The following is a 25,305-nucleotide window of genomic DNA, read 5'->3' as shown; positions in this document are numbered from 1 at the left end:
CCGGGAACTGACTTTGCCATGGAAGTTTATTAATCCTATTTTGGCTTAACCAATATTGTGTCACCATAGCAGAGTCTTCCATAAATAGGGAGTTAACTTAGTTCATTTTACCATTTGAGAATACTGGTTGGAGTCCTTCATGTAATATTGAAACATATTTAGCAGAATTGATGTTTCCTTTGCATTCCACCAGGTTTGAATTGCACCCTATACCATAACCGAGAACCCCCTTCTGTTTCAGCATTGGCTGCAGTTTTTTTAAGTCAAACTCTTGCTGAGGTAGCTTCCATACTCATACCCTTCCACTGTGGGGGAAAATTGTAAATCGTGACTCATTAAAGACAATAACTTTGGTCCAAAAAGTTATAGGTCTATCCACACTCTCACAAGCCTAATTTTTTCTGCACTTGATATTGGCAAGACAAAGAATAGGCTTCCTTCTCTCAGCTCTACCATAGTAGCTCAGCTTGTGAAGATACTTGACAGTTGTTCTGGGACTGACACCAGCTTGTGTTGCAATGTCAGAGGCTTTGCAACAAGGATCCTCTTCAACATTTCTTTTCACAAGATGTAATGTTTTTTCAGAGAACCCGGGGCAACCTGGATGAGATTTTATGCACTTTTTGTCCTCTCTTGTGAATCGTATGATTACTCTATTAACAGTAAAAAGAAGTATTGAAAGATTTCCTATTTTGCGTTGACCAAAACCCCCTTCATGTTGACCCACGATTTGCCCATACAGAAATTCTGATAATTCTGATGCTCCTTTGGTTTGTGTCATGCTTAAATGTTGTTAGATGCAATTTTTATGAGATACTCTAAGTTATTTCAGCCATATTCTTATCTGTAAATATAAATAAGCATATATTAATCTTAGGAAAACTATTTATTTTAGTGTCTATTCTTTCCTGTCATGTCTGTGTATTGTCTACACCTGGCTTTATATTTACATTTAAAGCACACTAGCAGATGTACCCTGCATTGCCTGGTATTAAACATAACGTTAAATTCCTTTTTAAAAATGAAGTAAAAAAAATAAAAACGTAAAAAAACTGAGATATATGCATGCGAGTATTATGTCTTTTTTTCTCAACAGTTCACTTCTTGTAAGTAAAAAAACCCAAAAATCTCAAGCTGAAATCAAAAACAAAACCTAAAAACAGTGAACCAATTATGGTAAGGATTAGGCCAGCTTGTCTCTATCTTTAATGTGTTTTCAAACCTACTTATACTTAATGTAGGAAGCTGTCATATGAACGATTTGTGCATGCACAGTTGTGAAACAGTTGAAAGAAAGATAAAAATCCGATGACCCCAAAATATTAGTTTTTCAATTTTGACTCTTTCGCAGCCCTTTTTTCCAGATGAAAATCGATTAAAATTTTTTCCACATATCTGAATATTATATATACCAAATTTCGAGTCTGAAACTCAAAAATTCATTTAGTATATAGGTTGAGAGTCGTCCTCTCTATCTCTCTCTCTCTCTCTCTCTCTCTCTCTCACACACACACACACATACACACACACACATTCTCACTTTTATAAATACATAGATTTACACCGATGTGCTCTCCCACTTTCGCCGCCTCTATGTCATATTAATAACCAAAAAAATCACCGTATTTAAAAAAGTAAAAACAATTATAACCCGTTATTAATCTCGCGTTAAGAACGTTACACTCAGGAAACGTGCGTTTGTAACGTTAATAAAATAAAAAAAATAGAATTCGAAATTTGACTCCTTCAGTTCACTATCTTGTTCTATCATCCGCATTGTATCCGGATGTGATGTAATAATATTAATATTAATTATTGTTGTGATATTGCATATTGTTTAAATGGACAGCTCTGGTCAAAGGTTTTGTCAGTTTGGCTGACCATATATGGATGGGAAATCATCCACTAATGGGACAAAATAAAAATTATAGACAGAAGAATGGTGGAGAGCAAGATGACTCAAAGAAGCAACACATATAATAAGTGACAATCAATTACTAAGTAGACTTCGACAGCATGATGGCCGACATGAGGCTTTCATCTCTAGAATCTCGATAATCATTCAAAAGTCGAAAGCAAAACAAAATAATGTTAGAAATCTACCCAGTAAATGTCACCAAAACTTATCCAAGTAGATGCGTAGCGTTACACATGGGACCCAACACGTTGTATGTAGTCTATGGCATACGGCATAATCACATTGACACATTGGTTCTTGTCAGATCACCGAAGTTAAGCAACGTTGAGCCTGGTTAGTACAAGATGGGTGACCATTTGGGAGTTCTAGGCACTGAATATGTACTCTCCGCTTATTTCTGCATTGTTTCCAGTCGTCCTGAACCTCCACTTGTCACTGGTATTTAACAATGCCGACTCAGGAGAGGTGTGGTTGGAAATTGCGCAACTCTTGCCACAATAAATAATAACGTTATTATTTTGAAAACCATTCTTAACATGGGGAGGGGAGGGTGTTTTGTAAGTATTCTGTGCTTCCAACCGAACAATTTAATAAAAAAGGACATAGTGAAACTTGAATTTAACCTGAGAAAACTATTTCAAAATAGCATGATACCAAAAATACATAAGCACGAACAACCATTCTATGTGCAGACACCCTTAAAAAGTGGGTATCCATAGTCTATCAAGACTGAAGGAAGTCTACGTTACAAAGGAGACCAAGAGAAAGAATAATTCAAACTAACTTTTTCATGTAACAACAACATTTATTTATATATGTTATGCGTGACTTCTCGTAACAGCTGCGACGTCTCCCACATGATTATTCTCTCTAATGTACTCTCTCTCTTTGTTATAACTTTTTTCTTATAATGACGTCATTTAGCATTTCGTATGCGTTTACATACGCACGTCTGCTCTCTGCTGCAGATAAAATAACTTATCTTGCCTTTGGTAACAATTATTTGTTATATATTTGTTTTTTTACCATTTTTTTAGGGTTTTTTGTTTTCAGTAAAAAATGTCCATTGTTACCAGAAGTTGTATTGCTATAAGTGAAATATGTGGATCTTTTGTTAATTTGAATTTCATCCTTTTATTTGTATTCCATGGTTGCATATACAAGATGAAACGATAAAATTATTGGCCTAGAAAAGACGACATGATTCCATTTCCATTAAATAAAAACCGGTTTTCTTTTTTTGTTGCAGACCATCTACTAGTTGTGTACAAATTCCAAGAGCGATAGAAGCCTTCTATCATATCTGAAAGTGACACAATGTTCAACAAGCGAGATCAGAGATGCACCACTGTACAACTCATGCTCTCTATTGATCCAAGTTATAACAACAGGACCATTGCCAGAGCCCTCAAAATGCATCGCTGGATTGCCACAAATAACAGGGATGTGCTCATGGTGATGAAAACAAAGTTTCCGGTCATGGTTATGGTTTTTGGAGTAGTTTCATGTAAGGGCTACATCATGCCACCTTATATCTTCAGTCGGCTTGAAAGTCAACACCAAAGTGTACCTGGATGTGCTGAAGAGTATGGCGATCCCCTGGTGCAATCAGGTGGCCGTTGGCAGACCCTGGGTGTGGTAGCAGAACTCAGCGCTAACCCACAAGTCCGAAGAGACCCAGGCTGGACTTCAGAAGGAGTGCTATGGCTTTGTACCCTTCTCTCACTGGCCCCCTCCTACCCCAACCTGAACCCACTGGACTACTTTGTTTGATCATATGTCGAGAACATCACCAACATGACCTCCCACGATACTAAAGCCAGCCTGATTGCTGTCATCTGCCAAGTATTCGCAGAGTTCCCACCAGCACTTGTGGAAAAGGCATGCTCCAAGTTCCGAACTCATATGGAGGCGGTGATTGAGGCTAAAGGCGGCTACATTGAATAGGTGTCAGCTCTATTACGTAATCAAATACCTGAATTGATCTTTTCATTAAAAGCTTTAAAATATATCTGTAGTGTTGTTTTCTTTAGAGCGACAATTTTATATTTCCACCCTGCATTGAGTTTTTTTTTAATTGAAATTGATTCTTTTATCCTTTGATCTTTCTTAACTTTTATGTTAAGTCTTTTAAAATATAATCTGGGTAAAAATCGGACTTACATAAAAAAAACCCAGAAGTCTTCATTACACCAGAGACTCGTTGCCGTAAAATAAAACACCAAGACAGGACAATAAAGAAGAAACAAAAAAAAACACTTTAATACCTGAAGAAGGTTTCTTGGGTATTTAGCAGAGAAGCCAACAAACAACTATACGAAAAAAAATATATATACAAGAAATCAAATATTATTGTAACCAATAAATGTTAATTTTATACCTATCTGGCTCATTTGTTTTGGTGTTCCAGTGGTTTTTATTGTTCTTTATTTAAACTCAAAAATTCAGTTTTTCCGAGCGGATTAAAAAACAAAACAAATAAAAAATGGCGACATCTTCTTTGGAAGAAGCAAGCCTTGTTTTGAATTCAAGGTCTACAGGTGCTTTGATTTTTTTATTAGAGTACTAAGTGTAGTATAAACACCCCAACCATCCCGTTGTTAAGAACGGCTTTAGAAATAAACACCCCCTACTTCCCCATGTTAAGAACGGCTTTAGAAATAAATACCACCAACCTCCCCATGTTAAGAATAGCTTTAGAAATAAACACCCCCAACCTTCCAATGTTAAGAACGGCTTTCGAGGTTGTATTTAAATAAACATTACACTTATTTACAAAAAAAAAAAAAAATATCCTATTTTGTTGTTTGTCAAAAATTCTCTGACACCCAAGATAATGGATAAATCAGAGTTGGGTCTGGTATAATAGTTGCGAAATTTTCCAAGATTACGACCCCCAGCTCCGTCTGGAGTCAAGAAACACAAAACTATAAATCAAAATCCATGCATCTGACATCGAGTGCTTGTAACAAATAATGATCGCTCAAAGTATCCGTCATCAGAACTTGTCTCGCTTCAATGGAAATGGCTTCCATTAAATTCCTTTAAATAACCAGTAAATTTCATATGTATGCAACCACTTCCATCAGCAGCAGCAGATATGTTGGAATTAAAACGTCACTAGGTTTATGATTGAAGCTCAAATCCACTCTTCAGCAATCGCTCTCTGGCTTGAGTATATAAATCTGCCAACCTTCTGGGGTTTGACTCAATTGTTACTAAGTTGTTCACATAGAAACAATTTTTCATTATGGTTCTCTATGGATCTACAGGAAACTGGGCCGCATGAAATTTAAGTATACAGCCCAAGATAAAAGAAACGAATCCAAAAATAATTGTAGTGTAGTGGAAACAATGCAACCAGTCTCCATCCTTTAGAAAGAAGCAGAATCTGTTCCAGTCAGCCTTAATTCCAAGCAAATCATCAAAAAGGCCTTTTCAGGAGAATGTACTCATCCATCCGGAAAGGCAGCAACAAGTTTAGCATGTCGCCAGTCATATTCAAGCCTGGATAGACTGCTTCATTTAAAAATACAGAGTCCCCAATCTTCAGGCCATTAAAGACCAGACATAATTTAGTTGTTGGCGAGGATCTATTTTAAGGACGGGTCGATGCAGGATCCAAGTATAATTCTTAAAAAGACGGGGGGGGCACAAAGATCTCCTTGATAATGCCTTCTCACTCTTGCTGTTGAAACACCTCCAAATACTCCTGATAGATCCCCACCTTCTCCAATTTCCGAGCTACATGGTCCAAAATATGTAGGGATACTGCATGGGTTGAAGGAATCCTCAACAATTTATTTGCATGCCACGGCAACTGTACATAATATTCATTGTCCCTCAGGATAATAGCCTTCTGGAACTGAGTTATTTTCTCCTAGCCATAATCGAAGAATCCCTCTTACTCAGGAATCCTAAAGACTCTATGCTGAACATCCAGTTGAGTCCCCACTGGACTTGGTTGTCAGGAAGGAAGTCAGCAAGAGGATCCACATATGTGGCTTATTTTTCTAACAGAACTGTGTTGATTTAACCTGGGCAGTATTATGCAAAACAGAGATGAAAGAGAGACGAGCATCCTAAAGAGGCAATGACTGGTCAGGAGAGCAGAAAGACTCTACCAAAGAGAACCATCCCTGCCTAGATCTGAAAGGCGCACCCCTGCAAACATGGTACCAATCACAAAGCGCCTAAGCGTCTAATAAGATCGAGCCTAAGTATGCCCTTAATTGACACGTTACCAAAATCCTGGTCAAATCGTCCAGCAAGGGAGTAGCTGGCCTCCCAAAACCCATCCAAGAGAGAATCCAACTGGGATACATGAACAGATAAACCTAACATTTTATCCACCAAGACTGGAAAGGTTGCACTTGACCAGTACCCAAGCCAATATGCAGAACTTACTTCTCGGAATCGCTACTCACATTTCCCCAACAGTGTAGATAACTTTAGATCACAGTCAAGGCTGAAGGATTCCAAGCATCCCAAGGGATTTAAAACTTCTCCTGACAAATATATGCGTCCGCTATCAGTATCTAACAAACATTAAGCAGAAACAATTTTGCTGCTTCTACCAAAGGCCACACATACTATAGGTGGAAGGTTTTAAGAGGCCCCAAGGTAAAAAGCTACCTGATAAGAAGCATTCTTATGAACATAAGTGGTTTTAGTTTTTGGAAGGAGGTTCTTGGATATACTGTGATCGATATTAAGAGGAGGCTGGAGCCCCTTGCATCCCTTGATGAGTAATTGCTTTATGGTTTCACTAGTATCTCTTAATACAGAAGACAATCCTTCTCTCCTTAATTTTTGGGGAAATTTGGAAAAGATTATTTTAGGCAAAAGTCGTGCCCCAGCAGAAAGGTCGTTAGGAAAGTCACAAGTGAAGGACCTACCCAATTCACTTAGCAGCGATCCAGTTTTTGATAAAAAAAGCATCCTAGGTCAGAGTACGACCTTTCTCGTTTGGGAATATAGTCTATGATATCTTGAAAAATATTATTGATAATTTCATCGATATCCAAGTACTCACTTTTAAGGATTTCAAGAGCAATCTTATAATTACCATTGGTCACACTCAGATGGTTAATCAATAATAAGGGTCTATCAGATAGGGAGCATTTGAGAAAATTCAATCTTTCGGCATGTGTAGCCATACCTGCCACACAATTCTCAAAGTGCAACAGGAAGTTACGAAATCCCATGTGGCCCTTGTTCATCTCCAGACCACTGAACGTTGGTCACACGATTTGAATCTGCAGGGGTTTCACTATAAAGGAGGGTTACACATGGCTTCCAGACGGGAAATCAGTAACACCCAAAGAGAGTCTGATTTTGGGAAGAATCTACCGGAATCAGAACAGTAGCAATGTCTTCCATTTCCTTGTGGAAAATCATCTGCCCGGCCAATCACTCTTCTTCTATCTGTTCTACTTCAATTCCGGGAGATGGAGAGAGCTGTGATTTGGTTACACGAACTGCGATCTCCGTCATTCAGTCCTGTAATATAGTGAACAACTGAACGGTACCCCCCCCCCCTCCACGACACTTCCTTAGTCTGCCTCAAATCTGGTTTTCAGGAGAGAGATCTGATTCCATAAGTCGTCGAAAATGTTCCGACACCAAAGATAATGGATAAATCAGAGTTGGGTCTGGTATAATAGTTGCAAAATTTTCAAAGATTGCGACCCTCAGCTCTGTCTGGAGTCAAGAAACACAATCAAAACCCATGTGTCTGAGCTCGAGTGCTGGTAACAAGTAATGTTCGCTCAAAGCATCCGTCATCAGAACTTGTCTCGCCACAATGGAAGCAATCCCTTTAATAATCAGTAACTGTCATACGTATGCAATCATCATCATCATCATCATCATCAGCAGCAGCAGCAGCAGCAGATATGTTATAATTAAAACGTCACTAGGTTTGCACAGTCCAAAACGAATCCGACCCTCCTCCGATCTCCAACCTCCTCAAATCAAGTAAGTTGTTTAACTTATTTTTCTCATATTTTCTTAACATTTAAAATTTTAAACTTTCAAATGCTTTCAATTAGACAAATTTACATGATTTGTAATCTTGTGTATTCTTATGTGAAGCTACGTCTTTTTAGCTTTGATGTTGCGTATTTTTGGTGTGAAGTAAAATATCTCTTAATTCGAAGTTGAATCTTTGAATTCTTTAACCTTAAAAAATGTTGAAACTGAATATATTTCATTTATTCTTGATTAATTTTTAATTGTTTTTAGATGTGACATTTTAACTTGAGGTTAAGTCTCTTTTTTTTCTTTTTTTTTTTTGAAGGCGCATATCTTAATAATTACACTGCCCGGGCGTCCTTGCTAGCTTGCTTGAATCTTGTAATCGTAATTGGTGGTTTCGGTTTCAATTCTAGCTGATGAGACACATAACACACACACACACACACACACACACACACACACACACACATATATATATATTACTTTTGAAATCACTAATATATATTGGTAAAATTATAATATATAATAATCAATAGAAAATTTACACTATGAAATCTGTATAAATAAAACTATTATATTTGAGCGTATTTTACGACCAGGCAAAGCTGGGCACTCTTGCTAGTTTTTAATTAAAAATACACCTACACATAATGAGTTTTTTTTTTCTCTCCTTTTAAAGATATTATGTTTTACTTTTTCAGGGAAATACTAGCGGGTTGCGTGTATGGGACCAATCGTACATACATGTGAAAACAAAGTCCTTCTTAGACAATGTGGTCAAAAGTACATTTATCATATTTGGTAAATAACAAAGCAATGTTTTTTGTTTTTTTAATTTTTTATCATTCTGCAAGTTCATGGTATTTTCAGAGTTTGTTGGCAACAATATTGCAAAGTATTTTCTTTTTTCCTAACCAGAATTTCCATTAAAATATTTCTCTGCAGATTCCAAAATGGTCGTTTTCTAGTATAGTAACAAATACTGGCAACGTTGACTGACAGCGTCAATTGTTACCTAGGGATTATGTGACTTGAATTTATGTAAAAATTGAACAGTGCTGAACTGAATTAAACTAAAACGAAATATTGTTAAATGAAAATGTTGTGCAATTATTTCGGAAACTATTTTATTCAAAAGAATATTTTATTTTATCAAAAAAACAACAACAAACTTTTGCGCTTCTGTGTTATGCGAATGAAGAAAATATTGAATTTCAAGTGAAACAAATGGTAACTTCGTAATTTTCAAGTCTCAAATAGTAGCATGTCGGTAATCTGGAAGAAAGAGAGAGCCTGTTTCCTCTGTTTGACTATAGGTGGCGTTACTGTCTGTCCACCCAGTTACGGAAGCACAAAATGTATATAATGGCACCCTTGAAATAAAAATAAATGCTTTTGCTATATTTTAATTTTAAACATGTTTTTTTTTTTTTTTTTTTTTTTTTTGCAAACATATTTAAGTTTTATTTTTCCAAACATTTACGCTTTGTTTTTCAAACATTTACGTTTTTTTTTGTTTTTACGTTTTTTTTTTGCAAGCATAAACTAAATGTTTTTGCTATATTATTCTTTTAAACATATTTATAAGTACAACCGTTTTCCGCGAGTATTATTTACGCTCTTATAATAACAATAATAAAAAAAAAATTAACGTTTTTTCTCTCTTGACATATCAAAGGCCTTTAATAGGGTATGGCATAAAGGTTTACTTCACAAAATCTCCAGCTATGGTATTGCTGGAAATATCTTCTCAATTATTAAATCATTTCTCTCTGATAGGTTCATAAGAGTAGTAGTTGATGGGCAAAAATCAGAAGCTCACAGTATAAATGCTGGAGTCCCTCAGGGGTCCATCCTGGGCCCAACTCTTTTCCTGATCTACATTAATGATCTTCCAAATCACATCCTTACATCATTCGTAGACATTTTTGCTGACGACACTACCATCTATGGTAGCACATCTAAGACAGTAAACGACCAAGTTCTCTCCGATTCTCTCTCCTCTGATCTTGATCACGTTGTACAATGGGGAAAGGAGTGGCTGGTTACTTTTAATGCATCTAAAAACCAAGCTTCTATCTTTACATCATCAACGTTCTGATCCCCATCTGGCATCAATTAAAATGAATGGCTCTCGTCTTGGGGAGGCCTCAAGTTTTGACAGGCTTCTGGGCTTGACCTTTACTCCTGATCTTAAATGGAATACGTACATCAAATCTGTTGCCAAGGCCGCTGGAAAATGGTCGGATCCTTCTATTGATCCAGTAGATATCTCACTGCTGATGCAATTCTCTATCTATATAAGAGCCAGATACGTCCAAGGATGGAATACTGTTGCCACATCTGGGCAGGAGCTGCTAGAAAAGACTTGTCCTGCCTTGATAGAGTTCAAAATAGACTTCGTGGCCTGGTGGGAGATATCCTTTTCTCTTCGCTGCAACCTCTATCTCACAGAAGAGATGTTGCGAGTTTGTCTCTGCTTTATCGTTATTTTCATGGAAAGTGTTCGACTGAGCTTCAATCTATGGTCTCCCCTCGCCAAACTTTCACAAGAAACACTAGACTAGCTGAAAACATTATCAATAATTTTCCCCACTCTTTATCTGTGCCTAAACCTAAACATAGATTCCATGATTAAAGCTTCTTTCTTAGAACTGCACGCCTGTGGAATTGTCTTCCGTTTTCCTGCTTTCCAGCTGTCTATAGTATGGTTGTCTTCAAGCCCAACGTGAACAAGTTTCTGATGAGCCGTTCCACTTAAGTTAAAAAATTTACCGAACTTCCATTACTATCGATTACTATATTGTCCTTTTGATTACTCTACACTCTTTAACCCTTATCCTTGAGTGGCCTATCGGCCTTGATAAGTGGTGCCGCCTATGTAAAAAAAAAAAAAAAAAAAAAAAAAATATATATTTGAAAAAGGATATTGTAAAACCTGAATCTAACTTGAAACTACAATTAAAAAATAGCGCAGTACAATAAGTGCATAAGCACCATTAAGGAATACTCAAGAAAACACATGTCACTTAGAGGTAAAATGTTATCAACAATTGCATCCATCATGTGGTTTGGCAAGGGTTAATTGGCGGCAAAGATCGTAATAGATTGCGCATGTTTACAAAATAAAAAAAAATAACTTAAAAAATAACAAAAACAAAAAAAATATGTTCGCAAAAAAAGAAAAAACGTAAATGTTGGAAAATAAACAAGCAACAAAACGTAAATATGTTTGCAAAAAAAAAAAAAAACCCCCAAAAAAACGTAAATATGTTTGAAAAAATAAAACTTAAATATGTTTGCAAAAGAACAAAAAAAAACATGTTTAAAATTAAAATATAACAAAAATTTTATTTCAAGGGTTCCATTATATACATTTTGTGCTTCCATAACTGGGTGGACAAACAGTAACGCCATCTAAAGTTAAACGGAGGAAACAGGCTCTCTCTTTCTCCCAGATTACCAACGTATCCAAAAATTACGAAAAACGAGAGGGAATAAAAATAATTATTAATGAAAAAAGAAATTTGTGAAATGAAGCGAAATTACTATGTTACGCTTACCAAAAAAAAAAGAGATAAGTTGACAGGGGAGATAATTAAGTTCCTTTGCTTACATCACGTGACGGACGTAATTCAAAATATCGGACAAAATTTATTTCCCACATAACCTTTACCGAAAATAGTTTTTCATTAATAATTATTTTTCTATCTTACCATTTTCCGTACTTTTTTGGTATGTTACTATTTGCGGCATGATAATCACGTAGATACCATTTGTTTTACTTGAAATTCAGTATTATTCGTTGGTAGAAGCACAAAACATTGTGTAATTTCAGAATTGTGAAATATGAAACAAGCAAAAATATCTTGTGAAATGATTATTCAAAATATGCTGCATAGCATTCAGTTATACTGGATTTTGAATAAAATAGAATTTTTTAAATAAATGATTTGTTATTTCTTTTTACATCGTTTTATTTAATTTATGTTTGTTTCATTTCTGCATTTTGAATAAAAATAATTTGTTTTAAATAATTACACAATACTTTCATTTGTATTTTGATTTCATTTCGTTTTAGTTCGATTTATTTCGCTTCATTTTTATTCAGTTAGATTTTCATATAAACTTGAGTCACGTGGCCCGCAGGCGGCCAATGACGCTGCCAATCGACTTTACCCAAAGACTTATCAAATCGTTTTCTTAAGTCATCAGTTTATTTATTTCCATTAGTTGTTTTTTGATCCACCGATTGTATTATCCGACTGACAGTGTTATTAGCCCTTGTTCTGGAGTTGCTTTTATCCTGATTAAGTAGTACCTCACCAGTATAAAACACGAATTTCGATAAGTTTAATAGCGGAGAGAAATCTTTATTTATTAATGGATTTATTTTGTCGGTTTATGCTATATCAACAGTTTTCGTGTTTTTAAAACGAAGATGCTATAATTATTGTAAATGATTCTTGGAGTGTTTACGTTTGTTTGTTGTACGCCAAATCAAACAATTTCAGGCTTCATGTGTCATACCATCTGCGCGAGCCTTTTCTAGTCTCACACAAAAACACGCATTCGCATTTCAAGCCACTTTTCTTGTCATATACATAGGCGCACACAAACATACGCGAACACGTACACACACGTAGATATATTCGCGTCCACGTACATACACCCACATTCACGTGCATACACACACACGCTAACGTACACACAGGTACGCACACGTACACACATGTACGCACACATACGCGCACACGTACGCATACATGGGCAACGTCACTTCCCCTTTGAAGGAAATCCACACATGCGCAAAAGACCACCGGAAACAATTATAAAAGCAAGAGACAAGCTGTTTCCTACCTCTTTCCAACTCGCCTTCTGACGAACCATTTCGCCCTTTCGGTGCACGTGCGCTCGCGCGCCTCACGCCGCAAAAAGCTAACAGACAGTACGTACACTTTATACGCTTTCTATCTCCATAGCCTGGATTTACTTTTTCTCATTTTCTCTCTCTCTATCTACAACTTGTGCCAGAGAACACCTCCGCATAGATGACCTGCTAACATGGCGCGAAGCTTAACTGATGTCAACCCTCTCTCTCTTTCTACATGCCAGACGCCCATTTCTTGTTCCACTACATTACTCACTCCTCTTTCCACGCGCGAACAAATGAAGGTGACCCGAACATGAGATGAGCACGCATTTCCTTTTCTTTCTATGCCACCACTCCCGCAACAAACGATGGTGACACCCGAACGCGGACATGAACACGTGTTATACCTAAAACATTCATTTTTCAACAGTAAATAAACGACACGTTTATTTTATCCAGCAATCGAGTTTTTGTTTCCTTCAGTCCATTCGTTTCATTATATTCTTTTGTAACGGGATTAGGATTTATATATCCTAGTCCTCTACACATCTAAAAAGACTTTTTTTTTTTATTATTGTTCACCCCCAAACAAGGCATATTGCCACTTGGACATAAGGGACTACAATTTGTGACAATGTTTACAAGGCGATTAGTGAGATGTCTGTTCACATTACAGCAAAACTTCATGTCAATACACTTAGGGAAGTAGGAAGCAGAAAGGGAATTCCAAAGTCTAGCAGTCAGAGAAAAAAAGCTATTAGAATGGAAGACTTTCTAGCATGAAAAGTTCTTGTAAAACAGACACAGAAATGAAACATTGCAACGATGGGACAGAGGTTAGAGCTTAGTTGATAGTGCGGAACCTATTAGATTAGATATTATTTTACGGCTCATATCTAAAAGGAAGTGGATGTACCAGCCCAGCTGTGGCAACAATACTCCCTCCATGACGAATGGTGGCTTTGTAAATATACATGATAGTCTCAGTTGTGAGTAATTTTCTACGGAGAGAACCCACCATCTTTGCAGCAGCTTTTGCAATGTCCCCAATGTATTTGTTCCAGTTAATTTTGCATGTGAATGTTAAGCCAAGGAGTTTGAATGATGAGATCTAAGGTAGGGTGTTATTAGTCATGGTTATCGCTGATTGAGAAAGCGTCTTGTAATTGTTAAAGTTTAGTCTTAGTGGCATTATATCTTAGATGAATTTAATGGCAAAACAAAAAAATATTTAAATGATTCATGATCATTTGGGACCTTTTGTGTCAGATGATGTGATTAATTAACACAAAAAACAACAAATAATAGTGCAAATGATTCCATTATTAATTTAATAATTACATTATGTTTAGTTATAAAAGAAAATAATATTTATTTAGAATAACTGTTGCATCTTTCTCTACTCAAATATGTTGTGGTAAAAATCGTCACAAATGGATCCAATATTTATTTACTTAAGCATACATTAAGGTGTGACATTCTTATAAATGTGTTATACATTGGTACCCTACTCCAGTAGGTAGAGATTATGTTAACTAGTATAAGTTTTGGGAGTGAAACATTAAGTACGTCAGGACAACCTGCCTGCAAAAGGAAATAGACCCAGTGCACCGAGCAGGAGTGAGGCAAAAGGGGGTTAAGAGTTAGCTCCCTTGACAAAATATGCTAAAAGCAGGTCACGTGTTTGGGACACGATAGTGTTTCGAGACAGTTTGAGGTGTGGAAGCAAACAGACGAAACATGTCCGACAATGTAGGAATATAAGTGAATAATTCCTCAAGCCTGTCCGTTCATCGACTGTTTTTAAGGTTAAGTAGCAAAATTAAATAAGAAGGAATTAATTTTAGACTCTCTTTTAAAAGGAATTAATTTTATTTTCTTTCATCATGAATGACATTTCTCTCCTCAATAAAACCCTTGAAAACGCCAACAAGTTTCTATTGTTTTTTCATACATGAGTTTCATTTGGCCGAGTTAAACAGCCGATCAACAGTCATTTGCAACTATACAGATTCTAGAAGTGTAATCCATGTTTAGGTTCAGAACAGTTTCAGATGGTTAGTTGTTCAACACATGTCCTGGAGGTGACTGGTTCGCAGTAGACGGAACAGTTTCTGATAGTTAGTTGTTCTACACAAGTCATGGGAGGTGACTGGTTCACAGTAGACAGTTCTCGAGTTGGAATCCACAGAGGAAAAAATTCTTCCTGTGTTGACACGAAGAAAACATATGTAAAATTGCTACAGAAAGGTTTAATATTTATGGAGCAATTCTGGTTTGGTTGGTAGCAGAACGTGAATTAATTCGATTCGTCAGTTCCTAGCTGCATCGTTTATAAATAGAATCTCCCAACTGTGCAGGATCATACCCCATTATGAAACTCTCATGATGGGATGGTCTCCTAGCGGCTTCGGTTGCAGGGAGACAGGGTAGAGTACTCGTCAAGGATCCGTTCTTGACACTCAGCCCGACAGATGAGGAGCCGGCAACTGAGGTACACTGCTTGGGTATCACCTAGGAGGTCCACCCTCCCAGGCTTTGCCACCCGGCTTTCGGATAGGGCAAGTTTATTGCTTGTCACCTGAGGCGCCCCTACCGGGGAATGCCGACGGGGGTACCCAGACAATTTTTGTTGAGGCAAGAGTGCCCCTCCTTTAGGGGAGCTTGCCTACTCTCCACTTTCCGGCCTTGTGCCACATTTTACTGTGGTGGACAGCAGATAAATAACTACCCCATTATGAAATATGGCAACACAGATCCACATATATAGAAAAGTGATGATAAAAAAAATGAAGACTGCGCGCATATGTAAAAAAGACTTTCATTAATTGATTTGTTTCTCGATCGCTCACCGGCGATAATCCACAGGTGCAGTGAGTACGAGTTTGTGTGAAAAGACTATGTGCTTCCCTTCATTAAACATTTTTGATTATGGAAATGCTACAGATGTATGAACGCAGTACAACTGTTTTTGTGAAGAAAATCATATAAATGGATCCATATTAAAATTTATCTTTATTCAATCTGCCATAGATGGACAGTTTCTTGTTGACGCAGATCACAACTAACATAGCATTCAATTATCTTCCAGATCTCCTCACAGTGAATCAGACAATGTTTCATTATCGATCTACTACTTGATATCGATCTGTAGCCACTCACATAGCATGTTAACAGTTGTCCATTATCAGGTAAGGTGATGGGATAATCCTTTTCTTTCAATTGGTGGATGAAGTAAATGCGCCTGACACCATGGCCACCATTCTCAGCTGCTCTTTGACGATCCAGTCCACCAACTGAATGCCAGCAACTCGCTGTTTAAACTGATTTGTAGTTAAGAAAATTTTTGAATAAAAACTGTCTTTATATTTTCCGGCATCCGGTGCAAAGGAGGAAACTATTGTAGCGATAAAAAGAATATAATATCAACTGCATGTTTTAAAAATAATTTGCCTTTTTTATGTATGACACATTTTGTAAATATTCTTTTCAGGTGATGCTGAATATGGAATTTTTGTGACTGATGACTGTTATGGAGAATATCCGTGGTTGGGTCTTACATTGTTCCAGAAAGATGCTTTCTTTGCTTTTTATGAATCTGGTTGCGATTGCGTAGTAAGTATCCGTATTATCTAAGTGTAGGACTGTGCAGAATCTTGTTTTTTCTTATGATTATATTGTCGTAGTGAAAAAGTAAGACAATACTTGAAATCGGTAATAAAAGTAGAAAAAATATATATCTGTATTTTTATATTTTAAAGGGAGATAATTACATGAAAACTTCAAACGGCACTGATGTTGTGAATAACAGTTACTACATTTTTAATTTAGCCAAAAGACAAAGAAGAATAGTTTTTAAATAAATAATTTTAATGTTAATTTATTCATAACAATAATATTGTGGAGTCTGCGTTTGCATTTGACATTTATCGCAAGAAAATGCATTTTACTTTTAATTTATTTATACTGATAGCATTCTCGAGTAGATATTTACTTGCTGGCCACTACAACAAGATGTGACACAAGGTCAGAGGTGGGGATGTTAAGCCAGCAGCTCTAACAGAGGGGCACTCTAGCAGGGCAAAAATTGCCTGGGCATCAACCTCTCAAAATTCCTCGATAGTGGCGCCTCAGGTAACAAGCAATCAACTTGCACCACTTGAAAGCCAGGTGGCAAGACCTGGGAGAGCGTACCTTCTAGGTAATACCCAGGCAACGTACCTCAGTCCGACAGGTACTGGGCTGATTCCTGGTCCGCACCTATCTGGTTAATTGTCAAGAACGGCTTCTTGGCTGGTACTTTCTATTCAAATCTCCAAACAACTGAAGCAGCAAGGAGACCCATCCTCATGATTCAAAGAATATAATGATAGTATTCTGTTTTTTTTTGTTGTTGGTTGTTTTTGTTTTATGGCATATCAACTTTTTTCAGATTATTTAATGCCAAATCCAGTTATTTTGAAGAGAAGTTTAATAGAATATATATATATATTTTTTTGTTTTTCAACTCGGTTTCTATTTAACCCATAGTTGGGACCCTAACAGGTACTACCACTCCAGGTCAGAGTGGACCTGGAAGCAATGGCGATTAAAGGGTGGGTTCACACTCCCCAAAGCCCACAAGCTGGGGCCTCACCATCGGATATAGTTTAAGGTCATATCCAGGACCGAAGGTATTCTGGGGTATACATTTGAACGTGACATTTGTGAAAAGGAAGTACGTTTTACTTTTAATTTAATTTATAATTTAGGCATGTGCGCGCGCGCACACACACACACACACACACACACACACACACACACACACACACATATTAGATAAACTGTCTATGCCCAGAATGTTGTTAATAATTAAGTCACACGGAGGCGTGTATATTTCATCATATCAGTGAATCATAATGCAAAGTGCGGTTACTTTTGGCATCCATTCATATATCAAGCCATATAGCCAATCAAATTCGTTGTTAATTTTTCTTTCAAATTAATTAATTAAAATTATTATTAATTAATTAATCTCTGCTCTTTCGTTATTTTATGGTAGAAATTTCGACTGAGCTTTAATCTATGATCACCCTACAAAACTATCACAATAAATACTCATCTAGCTACAATGATCGTCAACAATTTTGCTAACACTCTATTTAATTCCAGAAACTAAACGGAAATTCAATAAGCAGAGTTTCTTTCCTAGAACTGTCCATCCATGAAACACAATACCGTGACTATAACATGGTCATTTTCAAGTCTAATGTAAATAAGTTCTTGTTAAGCTATTCTCTTATATAATTATACAGTATCCAATTTCCACCATTACTGATAATCAGTGTTGCCTGACCGTCTAGCTATTACTCATTAACCTTTATCCTCGAGTGACTTCCGGGCCTTGAGAAGCAGACATCTAAAGTAAAAAATAAATAAATAAATAAAAAAAATAAACATAGAAGAAAAAACAAAACAAAAACAAACAACGAAAGACACAAACAAAACAAAAAAACACAGTACTTGTATTTTTGGTACCGTGCTGAAATAATAACGTTATTATTTTGAAAGCCATTTTAAACATGGGGAGAAATGGGTATTTTGTAACTATTCTGTGCTTCCACCTAACAATTAAAAAAAAAATAGTGAAACTTGAATTTAACCTGAAAAAATATTTAAAAATGGTGAATGCTTCGACGAACTACAAGCACTTGTACCCCCTCACTGTAAATATCTCCGACAAAACTGACAAGCAGAAAAGTCCCATTCCTATACAGTAGAGATCTTTAGATATAAGAAAGAAGAGCTTTCTTAGCCTTTGGGTCAGGATCAAAGTGTTGCATCTGTTCTGATGCTACACTTCAATTTTTTATTCTCAGTCAGTGGAGGAGAAATCCTTCGCGACTGAGACAATTTTTAATTTTTGTTCCTTTTCTCCACATTAAAAAATGACCCTGGTGTCTAACTCTGTCCTGTGGAGACGCATTGTAAATAGGTACTCCAATAGTTTCTTCCCCAGAACTGCTAGATTTTGGAACTCCCTCGCGAGTTCCTGTTTCCCCAACTGCACTGACATGCAGAAATTCAAGTGTGATGTGAATAGACATCTTGCTACTCAACTCCCTACATAGTACCCCTGCAACTTATGTCCCTGATAGTAGCCTCCTACATCAAAGTGACACTGTGCCTTCTTTGGGGTGAAAATGTTAAAAAGAAAAAAAAATAGTGTGGTACCAAAATGCATACCCCCCCCCCCAAAAAAAAACCCCAAAAAAACAAAACAAAAAAAAACCCAACCCAACTCCTAATTAATCCAATGCATTTTATAATATGTATGTTTTCTTTTATTACAGTCAGAAATCCCCGGGTATGATAATTCTAACTTTTGTATTTGGCATTATGCGTTTTATGAAAAGAAAAAGGATAACTGCACTGTGTTAGGATATGAATCCTACCGAGAATGTAAGCTGAAGAGACTAGCACCACAGAATTGAGGGATGTATCTCCACCAAAACTAATAAAAAAATCATTACTTTTGTTCATAATCTTGTGAACGAATCTGTCTCCAATGCATTTCACTTGTACAACCCATATTGGCAGTGAATGAATTTCACGATGAATTCACTTTGGGATGTGTATTACAACAAGTTAAAGATAAAATAAATCCATGATAAAACCAAACATAGTACGCAGTCTTTTATCTATTTTTTATGCCATTCGGCATTACTTTTTATTTTTCAGAAATAAATATTTTTAGTTATCCAGGTAATATTCAAACATCCGGTGTACTTATAACCAGAAGTGGCAGATATTGTAGATTTCTAGCCTCGGTATTTTTTTGTGGTACTAGCTGATATCCCAGTGTTGCCCGGTCGAACAATACAGCTAAACATGCTATTTTAATTCATGCAGATTGCGTATGTATTATTATAGAATCGATTCTTTATTGATTATTGTATATTTGAGGAATAATTTGCCCGGTGAACTGATTCGAAAATATAAATAAATAAATAAATAAATAATAATGATAATGTCGTTCATCAAATTCTGTCTGTTTTTGTTTACAATATCATGTCAGCTGATATTTGGGCTTGACCAGTGGCGTAGCGAGCGGGGGGGGGGGGCGGTCTGCCTCGGGCGGCACGTGCCAAGGTGTGGCATCTTGACAGGGTAAAAAATAAATAAATAAAAATAAATGAAAGCTAACAAAAAATATGAAATTTTATGCTGAAAAGGTTGTAAAACATTGGGACATTTAGAGATATCGGAATCAAGAAAAATGTGTCCCTTTTTCATGTCAGGGGCGGCATTTTGAGAGGTTAAAAATAGAAAATAGAAAAAATAAGTAAAAGCTAACAAAAAATCTTAAATTTTATACCGAAAAGTTTGTAAAAAATCGGAACTTTTGGAGGTATTGGAATAAAAAAATGTGTCCATATTTTACGAGCGGCACATACCAGAGACGCGCCATTTTGTGAGGATATAATAGAAAATAGAAAAATTAAACCAAAAGATCAGATGCGTCTTTAATTCTCAACTCGGTATTGTCGTTTCCGTTTCTTTTATTTCTGACCGTTTGGAAAACTATTCTCCCAGAAATCAATGATGCCCAGAAGTATCTTTGAGAAAAGGATCTGGATCTGCAACAACTTCTGTTAGACTGACGGCTTTGAGAGATTGCCTTCTTCAGAACAGAGAAAAGATGGTGGACACTGCAATAGACGAGTCAAAAAAACTCTGCTCTGAAATGGGGATAAGCATGGAGCATCGTATCCGCAAAAGAAACGAATGGATGGTGAACGATTGACTGGTGCAGCACTGGGTTTGATACTGAGTTGAGACAGGTAATGCTGTCTGTCAAAGACAGGTTGACTGAAGAAATATCTCGCAGATGTCAACAAGTTCACAATCTTGCAAGTAAACACATTTTTCTTACACCGTCAAATCTGCGTGATGATAATTATGATTATCAGCTTGGTGAAGTTGACGGAGATATAGATAAAGATAAATTCTTTGTCGAAACGGAGGGATTAAAGTATTTTGTGAAAGCTTCAGGAAAAGATAAACTCAATGGACCTCTTGAACTTTTGAACTTTATACAGAGATACCACCTTGGGAATAATGTCCCCAATATTGTGATCTTGCTGCGCATTTTCCTTACTCGAGCTATTAGCGTTGCCAGCTGTGAGCACTCTTTCTCGAAACTGAAGCTCATAAAAAACTACCTTCAATCAAAAATGAGACAAACATGGCTTACAGACCTAGCAATTCTCTCCATAGAGAGAGAACTTGTGGATAGAGTGAATTTTGATACAGTTATTGTTAACTTTGCCGGAAAAAAAAGTGCGAAAAGTATGTTTGTAAATTTTCAACTGACTTTATGCCTTGTGATAGTTCTCTCACAAAAAATGAATTTATAGCCTTATTTTCAGTTCATAAATATATTTATTTAAAAAAAAATTAAAACTATTTTTAAAAGGATTGAAACATATTAACAACAAATTTCTTAAATTTCACGCTTAAACCGAGCGATTACATGCACGGATTTAAAAAATGGCACATCCTATTTTATTGTAAATTGAACACATCCACAATAATATTTTATAAGAAAATTGTATTTTCTTTTTAAATAAATAGAAAATAGGGTTTTTATATGAATATCAATACACACAAAAGAAAAACGAATTTATAGGAGTGTGTATATATATATATATATATATATATATATATATATATATATATATATATACACTCCTATAAATTCGAAGATCAGACAAGAGAGGATGGGGTCTGGTGGTCTCCCTCCTTCTGCAGCCTTGGACTCTGCTATTGGCCAGCATTTGGTTGACAACCCGTGCTGTGCCGATAGATATGAAATAGATTGGTTCGAGGTGCTACATAGAATGGACTCCAAAAACCATGCATTGTTTCTCTTTGGGGAACTTTGAATCGTTTTTTTTTCTCCTCCCTCGTTGTGCCAATATTTTAATCGCTTTTAAACGTTAATAAATTTATTTTAGTATCCCCGTACTTTTGGCACATTTAATAAGTTCCCCATTAGAACTCTTTATTTTTCGACACAATATTATTTTGTACGCTATCGATTTTCTCCTGATGAGATGATAGCCGAAAGAGCTCTCGAGAAACTTCCGCTCATTATTTTCAAAACTATATATATATATATATATATATATATATATATATATATATATATATATATATATATATATATATATATATATATAAGGGTAATATTAGGTTTACAAATAGAAAAATGTAAACTCAAAATGAATATAAATGTAATAGAGATATTTATATAATAATCCAAACAAGATGTAAAGCTCAATAAATCCAAGAAGGAAATAGAGCTTAAATATAATATAAAATAAAACCCTTTTTCTTGAAAATTTATTCAAATTTTCAAAAAAACTTATAAACCTGTAAGAAAGGTATACAAAATTAAAAAACAAGATTTTTATTTTATATATATATATATATATATATATATATATATATATATATATATATATATATATATATATATATATATATATATATATATATACTAGCAAAAATACCTGTATTGACTGGGTTCAAAAACAGCCTACAGAAAATGGATTCTGATTTATGGAAGTATGATAGGTTATGAAAAGGAAGGGTTGTAAAGAGATAGCTTCAAATTTGGGGGTATCAAAACCAAAGCAAAATATGATGAAAGTAAAAATAAAATAGAAAAACCCCATAATTTATTACACCGTACCTGTTCACACTGAAACACTTATCACAATATTCTGTGAATCTATATTAAAAAAAAACCTTGTTAAACTTTGTGACCTATTTCCATTCTATGGAAGTCAGGCGCGAACGAACACCCCATAATTTTATTATACCATATTTCTTCAAACTGAAACATAATTATCAAAGTATACTTTCACAGATAGATATGAAATGTCTGTATTCAAGTTTGTGCCTATTTCCATTCTATGGAGGCCAGGCACGAACGCAGACCCAACAATTTTATTATACCATTCCTATTTAAATTAAAACATAATCAAATTATTCTTATGTACATCTATATCAAAAACACTTGTAAACGTTTTTTTTTTAATTTTTAAATTGTTTATTTACATACTTTGTGGATCAGGCGCGAACACAGACCCCACAATTTTAATGAACCACCGTTCTGCCAGATCAAACATACTCAAACGAGTCAACCATATAGGAGCCTATTCGTGACCACACACACACACACACACACACACACACACACACACACACACACACACACACACACACACACACACCAAATTTTAAGTATTTACTTCAACAGTGCTCAATACGTATGTAGAGCTTACTACCTAGCTTAATCGCCATATATGGCTTAATCGCCATATATATTTTATAACTTACTACCTAGGCTTAATCGCCATATATATTTTATAACTTACTATATATATAATCTCCAGAATGTGAGAGAATACATAATTATTTTCACAGCCAGACAACGTCGCAGCTCACAATAGCCAAGAAAGCCAACAAGCCAAAAGTCCAAGACTCGAGTTTCGCCCTCATTTTGAGCTCATCAGTTAGACACATCTGAACTCGGGATTTGCGAGCACTCTACCAACTGAGCAAACACGCCACACACACAAGAATGATCATTAACTTACACTAATTTAAACGAGGGAACGACTACAATAAAATCAAACTATCAATTTAAATGTAGTTGCAGTGCCAACTATGTTAGCAGAATGACCCTAAGGTTAGGTGGTCACGTATCCAGCAAAATCAGGAATGGTATCTACTGACCAACGGATGTTTTGAGTAATATGTATGGTTTTGCTAGAACAGGCCATTTGCTTAAAAACCCATATGCAGTGAATTTCAGCAGTGAATCATTTTCTATTCTAAGTCACGCTCATTCATTATTTCATCTGAAAGTCTTGGAGATTATTCACGTCTGTTTAAAGGGACCTTCTCTCTGTAAGCAAAGAGATTGTCTTTTGGGTCTGGACGTTATTAGTCTTTAAGGTGTTATCTCTCCATTGTATAATTATCATAACGATTTTTTTCTTTTTACATAGGCATAACCACTTATCAAGGCCCAGAGACCACTTGAGGATAAGAGTTAAGAGTGTACAGTAGTCAATTGGACAATTAAGTTAGTAATGGAAATTCGGTAAATTTGTTAACTTAAGTGGAACGGCTCATCAAGAACTTGTTTACGTTGGGCTTGGAGACAACCAGATTGTAGTTAGCTGGAAAGCAGGAAGACAGAAGACGATTGCACAGGCGTGCAGTTCTAAGAAAGAAGCTTTGTTCATGGAATCTACGTTTAGGTTTAGGCACAGATAAAGAGTGGGGGGGAATTATTGATAGTGTTTTCAGCTAGACAAGTGTTTCTTGTGAAAGTTTGGCAAGGGGGGATCATAGATTGAAGCTCAGTCGAGCACTTGTCATGAAAATAACGATAAAGCAGAGACAAACTCACAACATCTCTTCAGTGAGATAGAGATTGCAGGGAAGAGAAAAGGACATCTCCTATGAGGCAGATCTGATATAAATGTACGGGAGCTATTTTGAACTCTATCAAGGCAGGACAAGCCCTTTCTAGCAGCTCCTGCCCAGATGCGGTAGCAGTACTCCATCCTTGGACGTACCTGGCTCTTATATAGATAGAAAATTGTATCAGCAGTGAGATATCTACTGGATCGATAGAAGGATCCCACCATTTTCCCAGCAGCCTTGGCAACAGATTTGATGTACATATTCCATGCTAGTGCAACCCGGAAGAACATATAGGGTAAGTTAGGATTTACTCTTGAGATGTCCCTAAATGAAAAGCCATCTTTAATATAAGCACATATTTCATGCCCATGGTGATATTGGGGGTCAGATTTGGAAGTTAAGTTAGAGTATCCTTTAATTACGAACTCATCTAGGGAAATAATCTGTCCAATGCCAAACCATAGATTTATTTTAGTCATTCCCACATTCTTTTTTCTTTCCGATAGTTTGATTTTATTTTAGTCGTTCGTTGTTTAAATTCGTTTCCCTATACCCCCACCCAAAAAAAAAATCCCTTGATTCAGCTTTGAAAAGTGAGGGCTAAACCTGGTTGGTCGACTCTACCCCCTTATTTATGTAAATTATTTTTTTTTTAATTGTGGGGTCTGCGTTCACGCCTGGTCCACAAAATATGGAAATAAACAATTTAAAAATGAAAAAAAAAAACGTTTACAAGTGTTTTTGATATAGATGTACAGAATAATACTTTGATAAGTATGTTTTAACTTAAATAGGGATGGTATTATAAAATTGTGGGGTCTGTGTTTGCGCCTTGCCTCGATAGAATGGAAATAGGCACAAACTTTAATAAAGACTTTTCATACCTATCTGCGTAAATATACTTTGATAATTATGTTTCAGTTTGAAGAAATATGGCATAATAAAATTATGGGGTGTACGTTCGCGCCTGACCTTCATAGAATGAAAATATGTCACAAAGTTTAACAAGGTTTTTTAATATATATCCACAGAATATTGTGATAAGTGT

General features: G+C 36.0%; 1 protein-coding gene across 1 annotated transcript in view; it reads left to right on the top strand.

The window, feature by feature from the left end:
* The window catches only part of LOC145295862 (uncharacterized), a 30,378-nt gene extending 10,948 nt beyond the window's left edge, over positions 1-19,430 (top strand). Inside the window, exons 3-5 of the mRNA XM_080141594.1 lie at positions 8,599-8,698; positions 16,264-16,385; positions 19,103-19,430. Coding sequence (XP_079997720.1) covers positions 8,599-8,698; positions 16,264-16,385; positions 19,103-19,243 — 363 coding nt within the window. The 3' untranslated portion in view covers positions 19,244-19,430. The remainder of the gene's footprint in view (positions 1-8,598; positions 8,699-16,263; positions 16,386-19,102) is intronic.
* Positions 19,431-25,305: the final 5,875 nt, after the last annotated feature.

This window comes from Euprymna scolopes, chromosome 16 (assembly GCF_053919585.1).
Source record: "Euprymna scolopes isolate OS-2025 chromosome 16, ASM5391958v1, whole genome shotgun sequence".
NCBI lineage: Eukaryota > Metazoa > Mollusca > Cephalopoda > Sepiida > Sepiolidae > Euprymna > Euprymna scolopes.
Note: the sequence above shows the minus strand (reverse complement) of the source record. Positions and strands in the feature narration are given on the sequence as shown.